Consider the following 23,820-nt stretch of genomic DNA (forward strand, 5'->3'; position numbering starts at 1 on the left):
TCAGCAGTCACCGGATTACCAAAAATATCATCGGCGACTTTATTGAGTTTTTGAAATTTTTTACTAGTATTTAAAAACATATTTACGTGAACGTCATATTCAGCTCGTAACGTGGATAATTTAGTATCTACAGTATTATAGTTATTGTCTTTTTGTTGCGTCATCTTCATAAGATCTTGGATGTCTTAAAACAACTATTTTATTTCTGTTCATGCTGAGTTCACCTATCATTGTATCGCCGGTTGTCCGCAAACGATTATCAACACATTTTGCAATTTCATTTCTAATAACTGGAATTAATATATTTGAATCTCTGATTCTACATCCGTCAGTAAATACTGGAATATTTTCTGTGGTAGCATCGAGAAGTCTACGAACTATGTCATTCCATTTGATATTACTTGTCTTTAAAACACCGTATTTATTATGAAAAACAACAACTTCATCTCGGTCAACTCCAGAGAGGTTCATAATATCAGCGAGTTCATCTTTAGTCGCATTATTTGATAAATCCACGTCACCGGGTTTTTTCTTATCTTTGAACGAAGATGATCTTCCATAAATATCCACCATTATTCGTTATAACGTCCACTTGTATAATTGTGCACGACTTTATGAGGTGGTAATTTTGAGTTTGATCGAGCACAGCAATTGCTTCACGGCCGCATATTGGCGGATCAGTTATTGTCTGTGTTGGTAATGTTGGATACCAGATCGGAATGGATTTTGTATATAACATAAATTCCTTCGGCGGGGGAAGTCCGTACGAATCAAAATAAACATATTCACGTGGATCAATTGTGTATGCAACCCAATGAGTACCTGGACCAGAACTATTATCGAGATTAATGATACCGGTTTCAACTTCATTGTGCTGGTTAGGTAACTGACCACGCATAAAAGCACATCTAAAGTTTTTTTTTATTCTTAATTTTTCAGCAGCTTTAATTAAATCAAAATTAGACATTGGAAGAATATTTTTTGCGTCTAACGGGGTATTGTGCAGTGAAGTCTGAGTCCTTCTTCATGCCGTTTTAGTCGAGGCATACTTGGTTTTTTGCGTCTACCTAGGGTTTGTTGGCGTGATGTTTTTTTAAAAGCATTTTAAGCTTAATATTCCTTGTCCAGTATCTTTCTTTAATGCCATTCCTTTAGCGGTTCCAAATGCATCTAACTCGGCCGCTTTACCAACGGCTGGAGCTTCAGCGCCTATCAATGCTGGTATCGCCACGATAAGTGGATATATGCCACCCGATTTAGTTATGTCACCCGATAGCACATGCAGAAAGAGTAATTCGTATTCCAGTCTTGGCTTTATTAGCATCGTGAACTTTTTGAGTTGACGTTCTGTCAGCGACAATTATTTTGACCACCTGTAATCTGGTTATGTTTTAGCGTTATTGTGGTTCCGGATTTTTTTTACCGACGCGGTTTGTAGTTTTTTAATCTGACCAGGAGTCAGACTGACATCAACATGATGATATGACATTTATAATATCTGTGAGTGATCTAATTACAATTACATATTCAGAACATGTTCCAAACATTACATGTTTCTATTGGAGCGTCAATAACTTTCATTCTTCCACAACAGCTTCGAGTAACATTGTTTTGTCGCGGAGTATAGCAGCGATTTCTTTGTAACTAATACCGCCTCCTGTATTTACGCTGGCTCGAAAATGAATATCAACAACATAATGTCTGGATAAACCAAGATGCTCCAGCGAAAAGTAATAGATCGGATACAAATTTTTATAATCAAATTGTGGTATTTGCAATCATGTGCCTACCTTTTGGTTGAGCCCCATGAATGTCATTAAACGATGATACACACGCGCTATATGATTTTGATCAAAATTCAGTAGTATATTTTCAGTTGGTTCTTGTTGTCCGTTTATCCATAAAAAAAACTTCACCGACTCCAAATTTGTCAAATATCATATGACTACGCATTTGTGTGTTTAATCGATCAGAATTTTGAGACGTAACAAAAATATGCCGTGGTGAAGAAACACCCCGTTGTGATGCTATATGCCTTGTAAATAAACCATTAATATTACTCTGAATACTATCTGCGGTTACTGTTAACCAACTCAACAAAGATTTACCGCATTGGTCCATAAATGACAACAATCGCTGTTCTTCAGCATCGCCAATAGGTTGCCAGATAGCATCGTGGTCGGTAGCTTTTTTTTAATAAGGGTATCCGCGCGTTTAGCTCCAAATATAACTTTTCTAACATTTCTACAAAATCTAAAGATGTGAGATAGTGGAATTGCGCATGAAAACCCTCTACGCGCTTGTCCCAGCTTTGATCGACGTGTTAAAAATCCTATGTTATATTATGGGTTACTGCATTTGTATTGGGAAAATATGAACGAGTTTTGGGATGGAATACTGCACGACCTCGGGAGTGAAGTATATCCTTCCGACAAAACGAGTTCATATTTTCCCAAACAAATGCAGTAACCTTTTTATTATATGCTCATTTTTTTTAATTCTACCTAAGGTTTAATTATATAAACAAAATACACTACAAAAAACAACGTAAATGAATGAATGCCATATTCCAAACTAAATACACAAGCGCAGATTTGTCATTACACAATGACATCATTATTAATGCGCACATAAATCCGCCCAGATAAATTTGAACTTAGTCGTGCGCTGGACATAACTTTCGAAAGAAAATGGCGTGTCTAGCTAAAATTGAAATTTGGAATCATATAGTGAATGAATGCGCATTGCAACAACTTTTCCATTTGATCTGGAATGAATATATTTTGGTATTTTGTTTCGATTCGACGAAAGTGTGTGATTTTGGACATGATTCATCTGTGCAAATTATACATGAAATACATCGGATTGAAGTGGCGCGGGAGAAGCGTGTTTAAATCTGGAAATGTGTTTGTTTCTGTCATTGAATGTTTGAAATCATAATGTGGGGAAAATATGAAGTCTTTCAATTGCAATTATCAAAAAGACGCTACGGAATTTAATGCTTATTTCATTTTGAGTGCAGTAAGGAGGATGCAGTTGCACTTGTCATTGAAATTACAGCACAATTTCGAAATGTGTAATCCAGATTGAAAACCTATGACATGGCTTATGTAATTCGGATTTGCAGAATTAAGAAAATACATTTTGAGGAAATTCAGGATGTAAAACAGTAAGTATATTTTATTTTGCCATTCTTATCACCAGCTAAAGAAGAGAGCATATGACTTGTCACTTGTATGTTATTTGTAAGGACCTTATCTTCCGTCTGTTATATAATGTAGCTAGCCTAAATCCGTAACATTGTATCAACGCGGAATGTGCCAAAACAGCTGGGGTTTTTTTGCAGTCCAGGAAACATGCTTTAGTTCATTCAGAAACAAATTTAATCAACCACAACGTAAAGAGCCTCTTATGCGAGTGTATATGATTTGTGTAGAAATCAAAAGTACTGGCGTCTGCGTCCATTGTTTGTTTACAATAGAAAGTAGTTCCTTTATGCACGTGAATGCTAGATGTGTATTGTCGCGCGAGTTCAGTATCGGGTAATATTGAACGATTCAGACAATGTAAAGTTAACGGGGAAAAAATGAGCATATAATAATATGGATTACATCATGAACCACCGGCCACACATCAGCGTCAGCGTTATCGGCATTGTTTCTCGGTCGTCTTATATTATACTGTATGTCGCTAGGATGGTTGGAAGTGTCTTTCGCAAACATCATTGTGGGGCCGGCTGATCTTGTATAATAATCAGAGTGTCTTGATAAACCTATTATTGCTGTGGCAATGTCGACGTCTTTCTGAATTGCGTTTTAAGTAATTATATGTAAAATCCCCGTGAAATTTCAAGGTGATAAATAATACAAAATTGTGCTATATTTTGCGCGGAGAAAAATTAATTGCAGAAATTTCTTTTATCATATTGATGTTTATTTTTGTTGTTATTTTGGACTGAGTTGAGTTGAATAACAATTTTATCATTACAAAATTATTCGAAATATTTTATTAATGTTGCTGATTTTCCTGAAAAAGTCCAAGATTTCAGTGAAATTTAGTTTAAAAAATCATCGTTTTTTCACCTATTTTGGTTGATTTTGTTCATAAAAAAGTGTTAAATCACTGATTTTTCAAGGGTAAAAATCCCAGCGATTATCTAAGTGATTTATCGATAAATCAATAAATTTTCCTTTTCTGGTTAAAATACAATTCAAATCAGTTATAATTCAGCTTAAAAAAAAACATAATTTGGGGCTGTGTTTTATGAAAAATTATCTATTTATCGATAAATCACTTACAGAATTTCTGGTGTTTTTGCCCTTCATAAATCAGCAATTTGATAATTTTTCTACATCTGGTTGAGTTAAATAGCAACAAAGTCTGATTTATTATTTCCTTTCAACTAGTTATTTTATCAATCTGAGACTTCTATCGTTTTTGAGGAAACTCATACAATTACTATAATAATAATACTTCTGAGAGTTTCCTCAGTCATGAGATATGTAAGACATTTTGTGTCGATTAAAATGTCATGATATAACATTTATTCAATCATTCTGACGCCTCTATTATTCATGTTGAAATATTATAACAATAATATGTTTTCGTGCTAGCTTTTAATGCCTCGAATTACACATTTAACCCCTGAAGATGAAAATACAATAATTAGGTTGCGTAATTACGAATCCGCAAATGAAATTGGAAGAAAGTATCATATTAGTTTGATGCGGCTATACAAGATTTGGAGAACTAATGAAGTTATTACCAACATGAATAAATACTGCAATAATCCTGCTAATAAAAAAGATGAATGTAATCTGCCTGACTTTGATGTAGATAACGTTGATTACGATGATGCAGATAAAATCGTTGGATAAAATCGTTCTAAATCTACAAAAAATCGTTTTGAAAAACCACATGATGAAGGAAGGCGATTCACTCGGCCAGAATTAAATGAAACAAATCAGTTTTCATTAGCGTTAAAAACAAAAGATGGTGAGATATTATCATTAAGGTCTCAAAATAACAATTAAAACAATGAATTAAGAAACTTAAAAGTCGAGTATAATAAAGTTGTGTCAGAAAATAGTCACTACCGCAGCGAAATAAAAAACTTGAGATCTGAGTATAATAAAGTTGCATCGGAAAATATCAAGCTGAAATCAGAGAATGATAAGTATATGTCGTTAATAAAATCTGAAAGACTTTCAGAGTTGACCGATGATATTTCATTCGTTGAAAAAAATATATCCAAGCTGGAGAAAACAAACTAGATAAAAGGATAAAAAAATATAACAATTTAGTTTATGAAATACAGAAATACGAGGAGGAAGAAAAAATATTACAAAATCGGGCTGATGAAAAGTTATTCGGTAAAATGGATAAGACGTATGCAAAACTGGACAAACTAGGTGTTAATACGAAGTTTTAGAAAAAACAGATGTTTATTAATAATAAAATTAATAAAAATAAAGAAAAACGTGATATGATGAATTAGCAACATTAAAAGACCGGAATATACGCAATAACCAGAAACATATGAGACGAATTTTTTGTTTCTCTCAGCGAATTTGTTCTGTAATCGTTGACGTGCCAAATCATTTAAAAATTTAACAGAACATAATGTTTTTGAGAAACCTGGATGACATTTATCAATTATCATCATCACCATCTCGTTATTCTTCTTCCTGATTTTACAGTCTGGTGAGAGATATTCATCTATATAACAATTGTCTGAAAGTTTGAAAGTTTGAAAACTATCTCTGAATTTGCTTGACTTGTTTACTGTTTAAAACAGACGTTATTCCTGCTTTCAAAACATTGCGCTGAGAAAACACACAGACTAATTGAAGATGGCGGACTGTTCAGATGGACGTTGCAGTGCTTATGTGCAAATCATGGATAATTCTGTTTATGAGACTCGCTCCAGGAAGAAATATACTGAACTGGAAACAGAAAATGAAGGTGATTGTACTGTACATGGGAATTGTGGTTTAAATGCTTTTTATGACGCAGATTTGGTGAGTGATGAGCCTGACAATGCAAACAAGGCAGATCTATGCTCGCAACCTCAGTACACGAGTACACAGAATGTTGATAATACATGTTTTGACAGAGATGCCCAAGATTCGAGTCACCGTTGTAACAGCCCAACATATCAAGATGTCATATCTCAGGTTCCCAATCAGGACTATATTAGAAGACTTGATCAGGAACTAGATAATCTACCCAGAGACATGTATATTGAGAAATTGCTAGAGGTTTCACACGACAGTGAAGATATTGTAACCTGGTACAGGTCAGTTTTATTTAGTAGAGCACGAGGTTTTCCTGGCTGTCCATCTGGATATTTGGTTGTTAGAAAAAACAGAAATGGTGTAAGTAGTTTAATAAAATATGCAAGGGATTGTTATTCTTTAGCTATATTTATAAAAGGGGATCCTTGCGAGATCGATTCTATTTTTAGCAAGAAGAAATCAAACCCTAATGTACAAGCTGAACATTGTGAACATGACGATGAACATAGCTCAGGGCAAGCAGAACAAGTGATTAATTCAGCAAGACTCTCGCTAGCGGAAATCAAGAGTGATTGCGGTCATCTACAACAAACTGTCGTTTCACTCAGAGAAGAGATTATATCTCTGAAGGCAACCCAAATCACATTGGTGAATATGAATGACCTTAATGCATTCCGTGCTGATGTAAACAATAAGGTACAGACACAATCTCAAACAATAGAACTGCTCCGTAATGAGATTACGTCACTGAAAACTACTCAAAGCGTGTTGATGAAAGAAAATGAAACTCTCCACACCATCACCGAGCAACTTAGAGTTAAGCTGATGAAATCTTTGAGTAAACCCATGTCTTATGCGGATGTCGTTCGCACGAATAGTCCAGCTGTAAGTAACCTATCATGTAGTCCCAATGGATGTGGTGATAGCTCTCCATCAGTTGCTGCTCAGAACAAGATTCATGTGTCTAACTGTTCATCTTCCGTCTTGATTGACTCTAACAAAACTGGTTGCGATACACACTGCCGCCTATCAAGTGAATCTCAGAACAGAACTGCAGTGTCCAACTGTTTGTCTCCCGTGTTGGTTGAGGCTGACGACTCTACACCAGGTACAACGGCAGTGGAGTCACGAACCGGTGTAACGGCCCAAACAACTATGGAAAAGAGTGGGGTCAGTGCTCTGCAAACTCTGGTTTCAAAAAGTTCGGATATAATTTCACAGACTTTCGTTAGAAGACATATCGCCCCCTTCGATGGAAATATCCCACAGATTTATAAAGCCAGTGTTCATCCTGATGTGACAAATGTTGTGCGCACACCCATTCAGAATCAAAATAAACTGTTAACTTCGACTTCGACCAGGATAGAGAACGCTAGGCATCCGATTACTAGCAACAGTAATGTGAAAGGTATAGACTTGAAAACCCCTCCTAGCAAGATACCTACCGTTATTGGGGGTCAGGTAGAAAGACCTAGATCATTTGGTAAATCAGGTTTAGAAATAGGTTCAGAGAGTATTGTTGGACATGAGGATGTTGATGACAAAAATGAGAATGTTGTATTTGAAGGTGTAGTTAGACGTAGAACAAGGCGCTTTTATGTGGGTGGCATTGGCGTCAAATCTACTGCTGAAGGCCTCGGTAAATTCTTGAAAGAACACGATATAGATCCGTTATCCATAAAGTTTATCCACAGTAGACGTAATTGTCTATCGGCCAAGCTGACTGTATATAATTCAGACTGCGACACTGTTGAAAATGATGTAACATGGCCAAAAGGTGTTTATGTAAGAAGGTGGTATGGGAATCAATCTTGGCGAGACAGGTTTAGCAATCGCGATCAGGAGCAAATGAAGGTGCAGGATGCGATATTCTGTGACTAGGGTGACAGTTAATTGTTCATAAATTTGCCATTATGTTCTGTCGTAAGTTAATGTGTTTTGTCATCTTTGTCATTTTAGTCCTGCTTTCACGATGCATAAGTATTAATATGCCTATATTGCAAGTTAATATGAATCTTAATATACTGACCTGGAATGTTAGAGGAATTATGTCCTCTGCTCTTAGCTTTAGTGCAATGCTGGATAAATATAATGTTGACGTAGCTTGCGTAACTGAACATAAACTATTACAGCACATACTTCCATTTTGCGATACTATTCGTTCTGATTATAAATGCACTGCTAAGGCAGAGGATATTTCCTCTAATTGTATGTTAATAAAATGTGGTAAAGGAGGAGTTGCAATCTTCTGCAAAACTTCTCTCATGAGATATGCTAACTTTATAGATGAAGTTAATAGTGACAGAGTTGTTGGCATAGAATTCAAATTTCCTGATATGCAAAATGTATATATTTTTTGTGTATATATGCCGACCCTATTATATGGCATAGATTGTTACAAAGCGCAAATTGAGTTGATTCAAAATCTCTATGATCAGTACTCACAGCTGGGGGACGTGTATTTTACTGGTGATTTCAATGCAGTAGCTGAACCAGCCACTTTCAGAGATTACAAAGATAGAGTATTTCATGAGTTCTTGCGATATAATAATCTAGTGAGTGCTGGACATTTAATAATATGCACTGGTTCCCGCTATACGTTCACCCCAGCAAGAACGATGATTGATCATTTTGTACTGTCGGATCAATGCATAGGTAGATTACGAAGTGTGCACATTGTTTCAGATCACGAAGAGCACGCGATATCTGACCACCTCCCTATCCTTACTTCCCTTCGTACAGTGACCTGTGGGAGAGACTTCAGACAGTCTATGAAGAGAAACAACATAGCCTGGAATAAATTAAACGCTGATATCTTGAAAAACTATCAATCTGAGCTGGACCTTCGCCTGAAAACTTTAGATATAGATACTATTTCGGACAATGTTGATAGCTTTTACCAGCACATTGTTAATGCAATACAGCAGTCAAGCGACATCGCGCTTCCAAAGTCTAAATTCAATTATCATGCCAAACCATATTGGTCAAATGAACTCAAAGAAGCACATAAACTTCAAAGACAAGCTAGGTATACTTGGATAAATGAGGGAAGACCGAGGGGTAGTCAATTTAATTCTTACAGAGAATATAAAGATAAGAAGAGAGACTTTAGAAACGTTCAAAAACTGGCTGTGGAAAAATATATGGGGGAGGTGTATGAAGAAATTGAAAAAGCACATGAATGCGATGTAAGACACTTTTGGAAAATGATCAACATTAAGAGAAGGAACAATACAAATTTTTGTCAGGAACTATCAACTGATGGAGTTTGTGTCCGTGATGATGATTCCATCGCAAATGGCTTTGCTAGATACTATGAGGACATTCACACGCCGAATTTAAACCATAGTTTTGACGGAAACTTTTATGAATTTATAGAGAGAGAATTAAATCGGGGTCTACAGGACGAAGTAAGCCATATCGAGGCCTTACAGACCAGTATCAGTTTAAATGAAGTAAGAGAAATCATTAAAGGTCTAAAGAAATCAAAAGCATCGGGCCATGATCAAATTTGCAATGAACATTTGATCTATGGCAGCGACTACCTCATCGAGTGTATGACAATTTTATTTACTCGGATGATTGATCAATCTTACATACCTGTAGATTGCAAAAAAGGGTTAGTAATACCACTGTACAAAGGTAACAGAAAATCAAAGAACTCCCTCGAAAGTTACAGGCCTGTTACTTTACTGCCTGTTATCTACAAAACCTTTGAGAAAATTATTCATGAACGTTTGGTAACTTGGCTCAAAGATACTAATTCTAGTATACCCAGTTCACAACAACATGGTTACCAAAAAGGTTTAGGCTGCACAACAGCGAGTTTTGTGCTGTTGCAATCAGTACAATATAATGTAAACATGGGTTCACGGGTTTTTGCTGCTTTTCTTGATACAAAAAAGGCATTTGATACCGTGTGGCACGAAGGACTGCTTTTTAAATTATTCACGTTGGGAATTACGGGTAAATCCCTTTTGATATTTTTTAACATGTATACAAATTTACAGAGTAAAGTTCTTGTAAATGGGCAATTTTCAGATTGGTTCTCAATTGGCCAAGGAGTGAGACAAGGGGGTGTTTTGTCAACCTTGATGTACACAATATTTATAAATGACTTGCTGCTACAGTTAGAAAATAGTGGATTTGGAGCAAAGATTGGATCCTTAGCTGTGGGAAATCCAACCCTAGCTGATGATATTTCACTTTTGGCTATATATCCTAGCAATCTACAAAAGCTGTTAGATATAGCATACGACTACAGTAATAAGTGGCGATTCGAGCTTAGTGTTACAAAGTCATACATTATCATTTTCGGACCCCAATACAAGAATTTTATCAATATGAAATGGTATCTTGGCCCGTCATGTTTGCCGGTCACCGATTCGGCAACACACCTGGGTCACCGGATTAACTCAAAGCTGACGTCGCATGACGCAATACTCGATGCATGCAAGAAAGGGAAAAAATCTTTTCACGGTCTGTTTGGTATTGGCATTAAACCGAATGGTTTAAATCCTTTGGTTGCTGCAAATGTAATTAAAAAGGTAATTTTCCCTTCAATGTTTTATGGAAGTGAATTATGGTGTAACATTTCAAAAAGTGACCTCGCTTTATTGGATAAAACTCTGAGGTATTTTGCCAAACATTTACAAGGTTTTCCAATACATACAAGATCAGACATTGCCCTGGGAATGCTAGGATGGACATCAGCGCAGTCCGAAATTGATAGAAGAAAATTGATGTTTTTACACAGATTGTGTTTGATGCCTAACAATGTACATACTAAACGTGTGTTTAACGTTGCGTTATTTCACTTCATTCTGAGCGGATGCATGTCAAGCTGCGGGTTAATTTCAAATTTATATTATACCTCAAAGAAGTTTGACTTGCTCGGGTATCTAAATGATTATTTACATCATTCTGAAATTCCAGATAAACATAATTGGAAAGAAATTGTAAGGTCAAAAATTGTTGGTCTTGAAAATAGCCTCTGGAGAGTTCGTATGTCTAATCAAGCAGATTTTGATAGATTCTCTTCGATACACGAATACTTACGACCTGCCTCAGTGTGGCAGTCGGCTAAAACTAGACAACACACTAAGGTATTTACATATGTAGCTAAACTATGGGCTGCTGTTCCACAAACACAGCTTGATATGTGTATTAGATGTGGGAATGTTTATACAGACTTGATACTTCATTGTTGTGTTAGTTGTCCTTATATGTCGAACTTTCGAAATTCTTTCTGGGATTTCCTTACTGATAAATTTCCCCTGAGCCTGCACATTACGTTATTTAATGCAGAAGATGAGCTGCAACTACAATATCTTTTAGGTAAAAGGTTACCATCAGGAGTAATCGACAAAGAAAACTCCAAGCTATTCGTCCTGTATGCAGCATACTTTGTCATGCAGTGTGCAGCTATCTTCTGTAAATAAGGTACTGAAACTTGCAACTTATGAGTTGACGAACACTTTGTTGATTGATATTGTGTAAGAATTTGTATTCCAATATAGAATTTTTTTTTTTTTTTTTTTTTTTTTTTTATATATTTATTGATTGTATTCAGATGATTTATTCTTATATCATGTAATCTTCCATGGAAGGAAATAAAGATGATGATGATGATGATCTATATAACAATTGTCTGATATCATCATTGGCATCTATTACTTGTTTTATTTTTTAATTCAGATTAAATCTTATACTCGTATGTGTATATAATGATGATAATTGATAAAGACCTTAGGATAACAAAATAAATGTTGTATCATGTTATTTTACTCGACACAAAAATGTGTTTTATGCTTTCCGACTGAGGACACTATCCTAATATTATATATTATAGTAATTTGGATAGTTTCCTCAGTCGCAAATACATATAGGATGATCTATTTTATTATCAACGAAGCAACAGATTATTAAATCACTGGTGTATCAATAAATTTTCCAACAGTATAGTATATATTATGTCATATTTTTTTAAATCAATCATACTGAACCATCTGTTGACGCTCTAGACATGATATTTTAACAGTTCGGAATATTTGTCTGTTATCGAAATATCATTCCCTCCATTAAATCCTTGACAGTCTGTTTTCATATTCCGCCATTCCTCATTATTAATAAAGTCTGACTTCAGCCAAACAGGACATTCTAACGCAGTGCTGTCCAATCTTTTTGACACCATGGGCCACTGAAAAATGTTTCTCTTGAAGCCGAAGGCCGCAGCAGAAAACTGAAAAGCAAGGACTATACAGCTCCTCGAGCTCTGGCGGGCCATTTAAAATCAGCCCGCGGTCCGCGGGTTGGACAGCACTGTTCTAACGTATAATCACTTCGATCGGTAATTTATGTATCGTTTGATGTTAAAGTCGCTCCGAATTCCTTGTATACCGATTTTATTTTCTCTACGATATTTTGGTTGTTAACTTTATTGACTGAATCTTTGTTTCAGGAAATATATTTACCCAGGTCTTGATGAGATTGTTATATTTGGCCAGTTGATCTTTATCGTGCATCATTACTTCGATACGAATTTTAAGATCCTCTCTGGAGATTTCAACTAATTCTTTACTAAGATTTTTATCTTGAACTATATCTGGAAGATTGAACATCGTCAAGAAATCTCCGATCAAATGAATCTTTTTTCGCGAGGACTTATTTTATCTGAACGAAACATTTTGTTATCTATCACACAGCCGTTGTTAAATTTAATCAACGATAACCTGTTGAGCCAGTATGAGATGATTAGATCTCTTGTATAATTTTTCAATTTCATTGGCAGGTAACATTTCAACATTACACTGGAATATATTAAGATATTTCTTCTTTGCTGTATAAGGTTCTAAGATCTCGTCGGGATTATACTTATAATATTTAGTAGTTATTTTCTTTTCTTTTTCAGTTTTATCAGTATTAAGTGGATTATTATTTTCTTCTTCGGCGATTTCAATATCAAGCGGATCATTTTCTTATTCAATTTTATCAGTATCGAGTTGATTATTATTTTCTTTTTCTTCAGTTTTATCAGTATCGAGTCGAGCATTTTATATTCGATTACCAACGCTGGTCTTTAGAAACTCGTCAATGCCCGTATTATCATGATTTATCTTCATCTTTTATTTTTGACAACCGACAACCAATTATCATAATCGTCTGGCGGTGTCAATATAATTTCATAACCAGTATCTTTCATCATCGCGATTAATCTCGGAGAAAAGAACTTTTTGGAGTTATTTTCTTCAACAATATTTGGAGGTCTACGTAACTTTACCTCGTCGGTAATCAATTTCTCAGTCTATTATTAATTTCCGAATATCGGCACATTTTAGCGGTATTTTACCAGGATGTGATTTTGTTAGGGTTGAATAATGAATCTCATTAACACATCTAAATCTATGTAACGCTTGTTTTGTTTCTTCGACAGATCCTAATTCGTATGAAAACACAAACATTTTAGTGAATCTCGGATCTGTTATGCTAACTACGGCCTCAAGTGTATGGTTGTATATAACAACATCAACATCATTATACGCATTATTTAAATCTGTAAAGTCTATTCGTTTTTGTTCTCGATCTGTATCGGCGTGATAATATCTTGCGCGATATCCTCGTTGTTGTATTATTTTTGCAAGACCTTCTACGGAATAATTTGTACTGGCCTTATAATGTGTAAATATAGCTATTTTCTCGCCAGGTGCTGATGATTGTTTTATTTTATCTAACAAAACTAGCAGATTATCTTTATGAGAGTTTCCACGATAAATTTTTTGTCGTGATCCGGTTTATAATCATTAACAACAAATTTCATATTGGGTCGGTACAATGTGAATAAATTCAGATCATCGTTGCTAGCGTCGGCATCAAGAACAATAACACTCCTGGATGCGCTAATTAATATTGAAAACTTACTCCAATATTTTTTTAAGATTGAACTTTTCTGAATATCTGTCGTCGTATTCCGTGCCACTCATCAATTATCAACACATCAGGAACTCTCTGTACTCTGTGAAGTGATTCTACCTGAACAATGACTCTACGTTTATCGCCCGGTTTGAATATCATCGGCGATATTCACGTAAGACTCAATATCATAATCAGCTCTTGTTTTTTCAGTAAATGTTTTTCTGAAGCTGATTATCAGTACAGATTGATCTTTTGGTATAGATTCCCACGCATCTTTTGATTTTCCCATTCCACATGGATCCCATCGATATAATCCATGTTGTAAATTACTCGACACCCCTGACCATTCTCATGAGTAGGGGTTGATGTAAAGGCCTACTAATAATCCGCTGTTTTTACAGCAAATTCTCCCGGATAAGTTTGTTTGCTCTTAGATTTTAACAGAAATTTTTTATAATCATGATTTTTTGTTGTTCGGGTAATTTTGCAACGATTTTTGATATCTCGGGATTATTGTCAACTTCTCCTGAAATTATTTTCTTTATTGCTTCATCAAGTGATTCTTCACCACGATTAATTATTATACGCCGGCCTTTCATTGAACTGGACAAATTACAACATAAAGGTCTAGACTGGTTATAACGATACAATTATTACATTTACTATCTATTAAGCCGTTAAGAGTAATCCCGTGATTTCGTTCGCAGATGTTGCAATAGTGGCTTGGTCTTTATTTAACGTTATATGTATTTCCGCTGCGTGAAATTATAGCCAATAACTGATCTGGCTTTCCTGTTAATTCGGTCGAAATAATTTCTAGATCTTCATTCGATATATCGTCAAAATAATTTTTATAATAACAATGATAATTATCTTCCTTCTCAGCATATTCTGCTTCTTTGTGCTGAATGCGAGTTGGACATACAAGTAATTCATATTTAGAAACATTTTCATGCGAAATACATCTTTTACTTTTTGTTATTTTACCTGGTTTGTAAGATCTTGTATTCGCTAATGTTATGCTCTGAAGTCCAGCTTGTAAATCTTTACTCCATTCTGGATTATCTTTTTTTTAATAGCTTTTTTAGTCAACTCCTTTTGTTGTTCTAGTGTTACAGGCCTGGATTTACAAAGAACATGATATCCGTTATTTGTTTCAAAACGATACATATGTGATCGTAAACAATCACATATGTTTGCAAAATAATCAATAATATCATCTTGATTGTAAATCATTGATTGTAAATGTACCAAATTTGTCCTCGTAATTCATGTGCTCGAGTCTACACTTGAAAAACGAATCGATATCGAAGATCGGATATCTTAATCTAAACTCTGGTATAATCCCAGTAACTGAATATTGATGAATTTATCAGCGACTCGCTCAAAATCATCATCCGAAGCAAATAGACAGAACTTGTCAAAATGCTGAATTATTAATCCTTGAAGAACATATTCACGCATCAATTCGCTTCTCAACGCATTTATTGCCTGTTTTACTTTTGACATAAACAGATTTTTCTAACGAAGATGTATTCATCAAGGAATAATAATCCCAGAGGATATAATAATTATCCGTAGCGATATTCATTAGCTCTATCTCTGTTTCTTCCTCAAATAAAGCAGTAGGATAAATAAATTTAGGATCACTTCCCGCGCAGATGATAAAATCCTTGATTTAATTCGTGTCGATATTTTCTCTGTTACCAAAAGACTTTATTATTTGAAGGTTTAGAATATATATAACTTCGTATATCATCGTTCAACGGAGAATCCACGGGAATTATTTCACACATGATGTCGCAAACGTGTTGTGTAGGGTTTATTTTTGAGTTTTGACTCATTATTAATATATATAATCTCTAACTTATTAAATTTCTTCTTAAAACATTATATATAATCAATTAAGTATATAATATATAATCATGTTAAAACGACCTGATAAAAAGTGCAAATGGCTTTTTCAGAAAACAACTAGTCTTTGCAATAAAAGCTGTTATAACGAGTTCTGTGGGTTACACATAGCAACAAATTCTACCCGTCCAAAACCGTGTTTGAATGCAAGAAAGGAGTTCGTGGAAAATTTCCAATTTGCACGGATTGCGGAGCTAGATATCGGTCATTAATTGATTATTATCAAAGACGAGGAATAAAAGGAGCTCCTCCAACAACTGAAGAGTTTTTACAATATCACGAAAGTAAATTAGATAATCATCTTCAAGATTTAAAGGAATATTTTTTTTAATCGTTCTAAAGACCCTATCAAGAAGTCTCAGATTGATAAATTAATAGTTGTATCATGACATTTCGCCCGGCACAAAAATGTCTTGCACGTTTTATGGCTGAGGACACTATCCTAATATTATATATTATAGTAATTTGGATAGTTTCCTCACCAATAATAAAAGCTTCAGAATGATTAAATAATTATTCTATCTAACTTCCTTCTACTTTTTTCTGAAAGATTTTTCGTCACATGATCAAACACATCAACAAAAGGATCAGACAACCAATCTTCCAGCCTTTCGTCATGTACATAAAAAATACCCAATATGATTTATCCTTCGTCTGGCAAACTTTGCAACCGTCATTTAATCTATTAACCGTTCCTTTAGGAATTCCGAGAGTAACAGCAGTAAAATCCACCGAATTTAATTTTTTGATTTGTTTTTTTTTTCGTTAGATTAAAACATATAGTTGTTACGCGTTTACCACCAAAAGATACCAAAAAAAATAACTACCAAAACCAAGGTCCTGGTACTGTCACGCCTGATTCAAAATAACTACCAAACCAAGGTCCTGGTACTCTCACGCCTGAACTAAATACATATTCATCAAAACAATCATCAGAAAAAGGCATTTTATTTTAATTATTATATGTAAAAGAAAACGAAACGATTGATGAAGAATGATTGAATCGCCGCGGAGTTGATACACATACTCTGCGAAATATTCACCAGACTTGGTGTAGTGGGGATATGGACATGATTAAGTTCAAAAACTTCTTTTCAAAAGCACAATCTGCTCCATACAAATTTATAACAATACATTTAATTACAGCAGTATAGAGGGTGCGACCTCAATGAGATGTCAGGCGGGTAAACAAAAACAACTTCGACAAAAATAAAGTAACAAAAATAAATAAATAAACTAACCAATTAGAGAAACTTTCGGTAAGTTAGAGGCTTTGGTTTGGCGTTATTGACTTTATTTTTTCATTTCGTAAGATTTTATTTAAGCAAATGGTCTGTTCACCCTTTCTGCTGCTCCATTATCGATATAATCTAGCTGTGAAAGATTCTTTAGATAGTGCCATTACTGATATACTTAATGATTTAATTATAGCAACAGAGAGGGTGTGCGAGTACAATGAAGCGTCACGGAGAGTAAACGCGCGCGAATACTTACTAAAAAACGACGAGGATTGTATTTAGTAATAAAAACCTAACCAGAGAAACTCTCGGTCGGTTAGAGGCTTTGGTTTGACGTTATTGGACCTTTTTTCGTTTTCGTAGGAGGCTTTAGTTTTCCAAAAAGTGACGCTCCAGCAAAAACTCTGTCCACCTTCTCTGCTGCTGGCTGAAAGCTTCATTCCGATCTGTGTCACGCACTGTTGGTCTTCGCCACCAGTAAGGTCAGAAAAAAAAATGGCGGAGAATTACTTGTTGGTCTCGGTGCTAATCGATAATTTCAACATGCGCGTTACAACAGGTTTGACGCCGGTTCCGGTAGGGGAAAACTTTTGGTTTACTCAGGTCTTATCCTTTATCTTGCCTTACAAGTATCTAATTTAGTCAACATAAAATTTCTCAAAATGAGTCTTAGGAATACATATCAACATGTTATTGGTTATAAATATTTAATTTTAAGACAAAAATAGCAGGCTAAAAGGATCTTTTTTTCGCTATCAAAGAAAAAGGGATAAAAGGATTAAAGCTAACTCAATCACCTACTCGAATGTTTGGTTGAATGCCAAGGTTTATGTTATGCCGAAATCATCCATACCCATTAAAAAAGCTCACTTGGCCTGCTGCAAAAAGAGTATCATGGACCAACCCATCGGATCTCCTTTAATTTCATCGGTAAAAACTCACATTCACGTGGTCCAGTACATTCCCAGTGAGGTTCCAACTCCACCACCCCTCCCTGAAGGTGGCTGGACTGGTTCCATTTGATATCTACTAAAAAATAGTATCCTCAAATCCCAATGAATCATTTTGAAAACAAAATTCGTATTTATTTTTTACAGTGGTTTTTTTTTCTGTCCTCGTTCAAGTTTAAACAAAATGACAAGAAGAAAGTATAAAACTGCCAGTATTTTTTTGTTGTTGTACTTATTGCTATTTGAGGGAAAGAATGTTTCCTAGTGTATCTGATAAATGGATTATATAAACCTCGAATCAATTTTATTATAGGCGAGGTTCTGATTTATCGGCCTATTCCAATTTCCAGAGACATCGACCAGATGGTGAGCTAAGAAAGACTGGAGGAATATTAACAGAATAACAGTTGCCCAATAGTTGGATATCCCCGTCTTCGATTGCTCCACTTTTCAACCTCACAGACGTCGAGACCAGCGAAAACAACACTGATTGCAAGCATAACTATGACGGATACCAACTTGACAGCTATTTTGAAGAAAAAAGGCGAAATAAGCCTTGTAAGTAGAATTTGTTTGTGCTGCGTGGTGTGTGAATCTTATGGTTCGTCTACAATAAGTTTATACTCCAAGACTATACAATGTACTGTACGAGTATTAATGGGGGTCGTGTTATCAACACTTATCCAAACTTGGCCGAGGTCGCAATGCAGTAGTTTCAGATCCGTTCATTGCCATGCAAACTAAGGTGGTCATGAGATTAGACACAGTATGAGGGTGACGCGTGAGCTATATAGATCATTAATAACTGGAACTTGTCCAGTACAATGACAAGATGTTCTCAGATCCTTTTTTATGCATCTGTCTGACACATTGAAGGACTAGGCCGCATACTGCTAATAAAAACAATATTTTGAGAATAGGTTGGGTCGGGAATCAGGGCACTTTTTCAGATCCGGGCATTTTCAGTGCATATTTACGACCGCCGCAGTGAAAACGACCGCCATTGTTACTGAGGTCACACCTCAGTAACGTGTGAGTGACATTTATAAAACATTTACATATATGCCTTAGATTTGCAATTATTATTATAAATGCAATGTGGATAAATGCACATAGGTTGAAAAATACACAACTTTTAGTGCTTATTAAATAAGGTTTAATAGGACAATTAAAGAATAATAATAATGGAAAAATATAAATTAAAGAGAACATTAAAAAACTATTACGATCACAGGTATTACCGACTGAAAATTTCAGGTTTGATAGAGTTTAATGAAAGATAAATATTTTTGAGAAAAATGTGTACAATTACATCAACAAAATATTTTTTTTTTAAAAGCAAACTTACCCGGTCTGTCTGTAAGATAGTTGCAAACATCAGGCCATGCCACTTAAGGCCATTTTGTTGGTTATTTACCCAAATATTTGCTGGAAATTTATAAGGACAATCATTAATTTCCATAGCTGTAAGTTTCTGTAAATATCATGTGTTAGCATTGTTATCCAGCATCTCTTTGTAAGCGTAAGACATTGCAAGAATGGCGAACTGATCTTATGATCCTTGCATTTATATTCGTCATTTTATAAATGAAAAGTGTACAATATACAAACTATATAACAAACAGCCTTCAAACTGCCTTGACACTAATTGGCGTATATTGTCATGTACACATGTACGTGACACGTACACATCAATGCCACCCTTATCAACCTAAAATATATTACGTCTATAACAATATTCAGAATTAGGATAAAAAATGTCACAAACGCCAAAAATTCTGTGCAAACATAAGAGAAGGTACTTCTTTCAGTAGTGCTAATACAAAAGAGGTATTTTCTCTACATGATAACATTAACTGTGTATCAACTGATGTGATTGATTTGATAACCTGGAAAAAATGTAGCATGCAATATTTTGGACAAACACTTCAACAAGTTTCTAACAGAATGAATAATCATCTCTTTCATATAAAAAATTATAGAGATCCTCAGTTTTCCTCTAATATTTCAACACACTTTAACACCAATAATCACTCTCTACTAGATTTTTCTTAAATGCCAATAGATATTGTGCATGGTGACTTGAATAGACTCATAAAAGAAACTTATTGGACTCATAAATTAGATACTTATCCTAATGGCCTAAATGCCAATGCACTATATAAAATTATATCTTTTTTTAAAAAATTGATATATTGTATATCCTTTATAACAATATAATTATATGTATAACTATCTATTTAATTTTATTATTTTATAACAATATTTGACAGACATACATTAATAGTTTTATATCCTGCTTGTACAGAAGGCTATGCAGCACTTCTGAACGGAAAACAGAAATAATAAACAAAATATAGGTAAACTAAAATGGTTTGCAATATTGAACATGACTAATGCTACCATTCTGTTACTAAGCAATTGTTTTCACCTCCGCAATATGGTGGAAAGTAGGTCACTAAGATTGTGACATCATGCTGACCCAACCTATACAGACTGAGGGTCCTACTAAATACTGCTAAGCCTGACAAAGCCACACAAAGTCTGATAAAGCCACACAAAGCCCCAAAAAGCCATGCAAAGTCAAAAAAATGTGTATTTATATTGTTAATTATATTGATGGATAAATTAACCAAGCCAAAAGTCTAGTTTTCAACATATTTATGCAGAATTAATTGACCAAAAATTTTCAACATATTTATACAGAATTAATTGACCAAAAATTGGGCGACAGAGTACAAATTCGAAATTGAATAATGACAAAGTAATAACAGAGTCTGACAAAATCATGCGTAAACTTTTTGTTACTTTATAAATTGCTCATTTAACTTATTATCAAAAGAAAATGCAATTTTTCATTATATCCTAATCACACAAAGACATACAAAGCCTAACAAATCCTCACAAAGCCTGACAGTCATAAAAGTCATATTAGACAAGTGTATTTATATTGTAAGTTATATTGACGAATAAATTAACCAAACTGAAGGATTACTTTAAAACATAATTATGCTGAATTTGGCGGCAAAATTCAAATTCAAATAATACGAAATTTGTATGTAAAATGTTTATTATTAGATAAATTGTTTATTTGAATGATTATCGAAAGAAGATGCAATATTTCAATATGTTCTAATTATAGAATGCCTGACAAAGTCATACAAAGCTTGACAAAGCCTGACAGAGTTGTGCAGAAGTCATATTAGAAAAATGTAAGTTAAATTGACGAATAAATTAAGCAAACAGAAGGACTAGTTTTGAACATAATTATAAATAATGATAAAGTACTGATTTTTATGTTACGTGTTTAAGCTCAAATAAACAGTAACACAAGAAAGAGTGAAAACAACAAGCTTTGAAAAATACAATAATTTATTTCCCTGGAAAAATTCTGTAAAAATAAAAAAATATGAACTTACGGGTTTTAAGAATCAAATCCAAAAATAATCCAAGAATAATCCACAAATAATTTTTTAAAAATCCTAATAATAAAATGTTTTAATGATTTCAAGTTCAAGTCCTGATGAAGAATCCAAGATGGAAGACGATGATGTATGCTGTAACCTGTAATGTTGAAGTCTACAGGTCCTTGTAGAAATAAGAAATATTACTCTGGTTTTGGAAATCTGAATAAATTTTTATAAAAGCCGTCTTTGTTCAAGGATCTCACAGGAGCACACCTATTTTCCAGAAGAAAAAAATTAATCCTTTTGAATCCAAATAATTTGAAATAACTCCAAACGACACAACACCTTCCAGTGTAAAGAAAAAGCCCAACTGAGATTATTTCTCTAAAAACAAAGGTTATATCGTATTGTAGCACAGTTTCAAAAATCCCCAAGTTGCAAAATGGAAAAAAGGGGGTCATGTGATCGTGTTTATATCATATATGCTTAACATGTCCCTGATGAAAACCAATCATTTTACTCTAAGAAATAATTTTTTTTTTTAAATTGTTTACTTCTTAATCACATAATTCCATCATGATCTTGACAACAACCAATCATTTTAAAATTAAAATAGAACTTATTTATGTGGCTGCTACTAATTTTGAATCATGGTTAAGATCCAGGTCAACACCTGGTGTTTACTAAAATGAACAGTCAAAAAATAATGATCACAGACAATGCAAACATATTCTAATCCTGTTATATTTATTGATATAAATTTTGTATCAATACTATATATTTTCGACTATTGTAAGTAATTGCCAATGATTTGCCTGTCATGATCCTGTCATTTTTTTCTCCCAACACTTAACGTAATTAAATATTTTCATAAATTGACATGAGGATGTTTCACTGTCAAATAAAAGGAGAAAGAGTAGAATTAATAAATAAGAAAATTCAACCTCCATTTGGGAAGTTATCTGTATAAACTTACTCTAACCCGTAATTAAATATTTTTAGAATGTTACAATATTGTACAAATAAATGATAAGAAGAAAGTGTTTAAGAAAATGCATGATTTAATATTTAACTCACATTAGTTATATATGTCTCTGCACATCTTTGTTGTGTTTAGTAGGACCAATACATCTTGGGGATGAGGCTTATTGGGTGTGACACTGCCCATAGCCAAAGAAACAATGCAATAATAATTGGAGCTGGTAACCATGAAAACTTTTTTAAAGGGGTTTACCAAAACTAAATATTATATCCTTTGCTATTATTTGGAGAAAAAAAATAACAATCTTGAGAAAAAGAAAAGAAAATATTTCATCTAAAAAGATGATCACAGTCTCGAGAGAGAAAAGCGAATTGGGCTGTATTAAAAACATTGAAATTGCACCAAGGAACTGACAAGATATCATTCGTCAAAACGGTATGTGTACAGTTCCCTTGGAACTTATATAAAGTGTTTATGTAATCAATGATACAGAGTTGCAATTGCCGGTCAACACAGTAAGGTAAATATCTTGGTTATGGGGCACACATATGTAATGTATTTAAGACTTTGTTGATGTTGTTGTTGTATCTTAAACCTACTATATGGTTATAAAAATAGATTATTATTATTTAAATTTTAAAATATCCAGAGGCCTCTCTCTCTCTCTCTCTCTCTCTCTCTCTCTCTCTGTTGACCAAAAATATCAAGATAAGTGCGAAAATCCATGAAAAGATGAGAATAGAGGATTTTCACTTGTGAAATACCACAATGTCTCTGGACCTATGAAGGATGATGCTAAGTGATAAGTCAAACCAACCAAAGCAAGGGAGAGAGAGAGAGAGAGAGAATTTTATGGTCGGTAGTAATGTTAATTAAGGCAGAATAATGACTTAGATCAACTTTAAATATATTAAAATGTTTTAATTACCTATTGTTGGCTAGTCATTTTGCTTAGATTCTATTTCACACTAATATCCATGGGCCTGCACGTTAATGCATTGATGAGCGTTCATTATTCAAGAATCTTTGTCTTTGTACATGTAGTGCCCTACTTTCTTCATAAAAACTATCTTTCATGTATAAATCATAAGTGTGACTTATATTGATTCAATCAGTGTGAATAAAAATAGACACTCAAAAATGTAAACAATCAACTTATCAATATGCAGAGGTGATTGTGAATAGGCACAAAAGGACATTACATTTTGTAGTGGACACACTCGGCTGGGATGTGAGTTCATTGACTTGATCAATACACAGTTGCTGTAGTCAGTCTAAACTCCATTCAAAAGGCAAATATGTGTACTTGTATGTGATATAAATAAAACATATGCATAGTATATATGTGCTGTATCTACAATATACCACTCGTGCAAGCTTCCTTTCCATTGAATGAAAAAT

General features: G+C 34.2%; 1 protein-coding gene across 1 annotated transcript in view; it reads left to right on the forward strand.

Annotated features, from left to right (window-relative positions):
• The first annotated feature begins 18,395 nt into the window (after positions 1–18,395).
• LOC149801835 (sorbitol dehydrogenase-like) overlaps positions 18,396–23,820 on the forward strand; it is a 57,623-nt gene continuing 52,198 nt past the window's right edge. Inside the window, exon 1 of the mRNA XM_089956208.1 lies at positions 18,396–18,588. Within this exon, the coding sequence (XP_089812334.1) occupies positions 18,535–18,588 (54 nt within the window). The 5' untranslated portion in view covers positions 18,396–18,534. The remainder of the gene's footprint in view (positions 18,589–23,820) is intronic.

Source organism: Sinohyriopsis cumingii, chromosome 4, assembly GCF_028554795.1.
Source record: "Sinohyriopsis cumingii isolate HCF-2022 chromosome 4, ASM2855479v2, whole genome shotgun sequence".
Classification (NCBI taxonomy): domain Eukaryota; kingdom Metazoa; phylum Mollusca; class Bivalvia; order Unionida; family Unionidae; genus Sinohyriopsis; species Sinohyriopsis cumingii.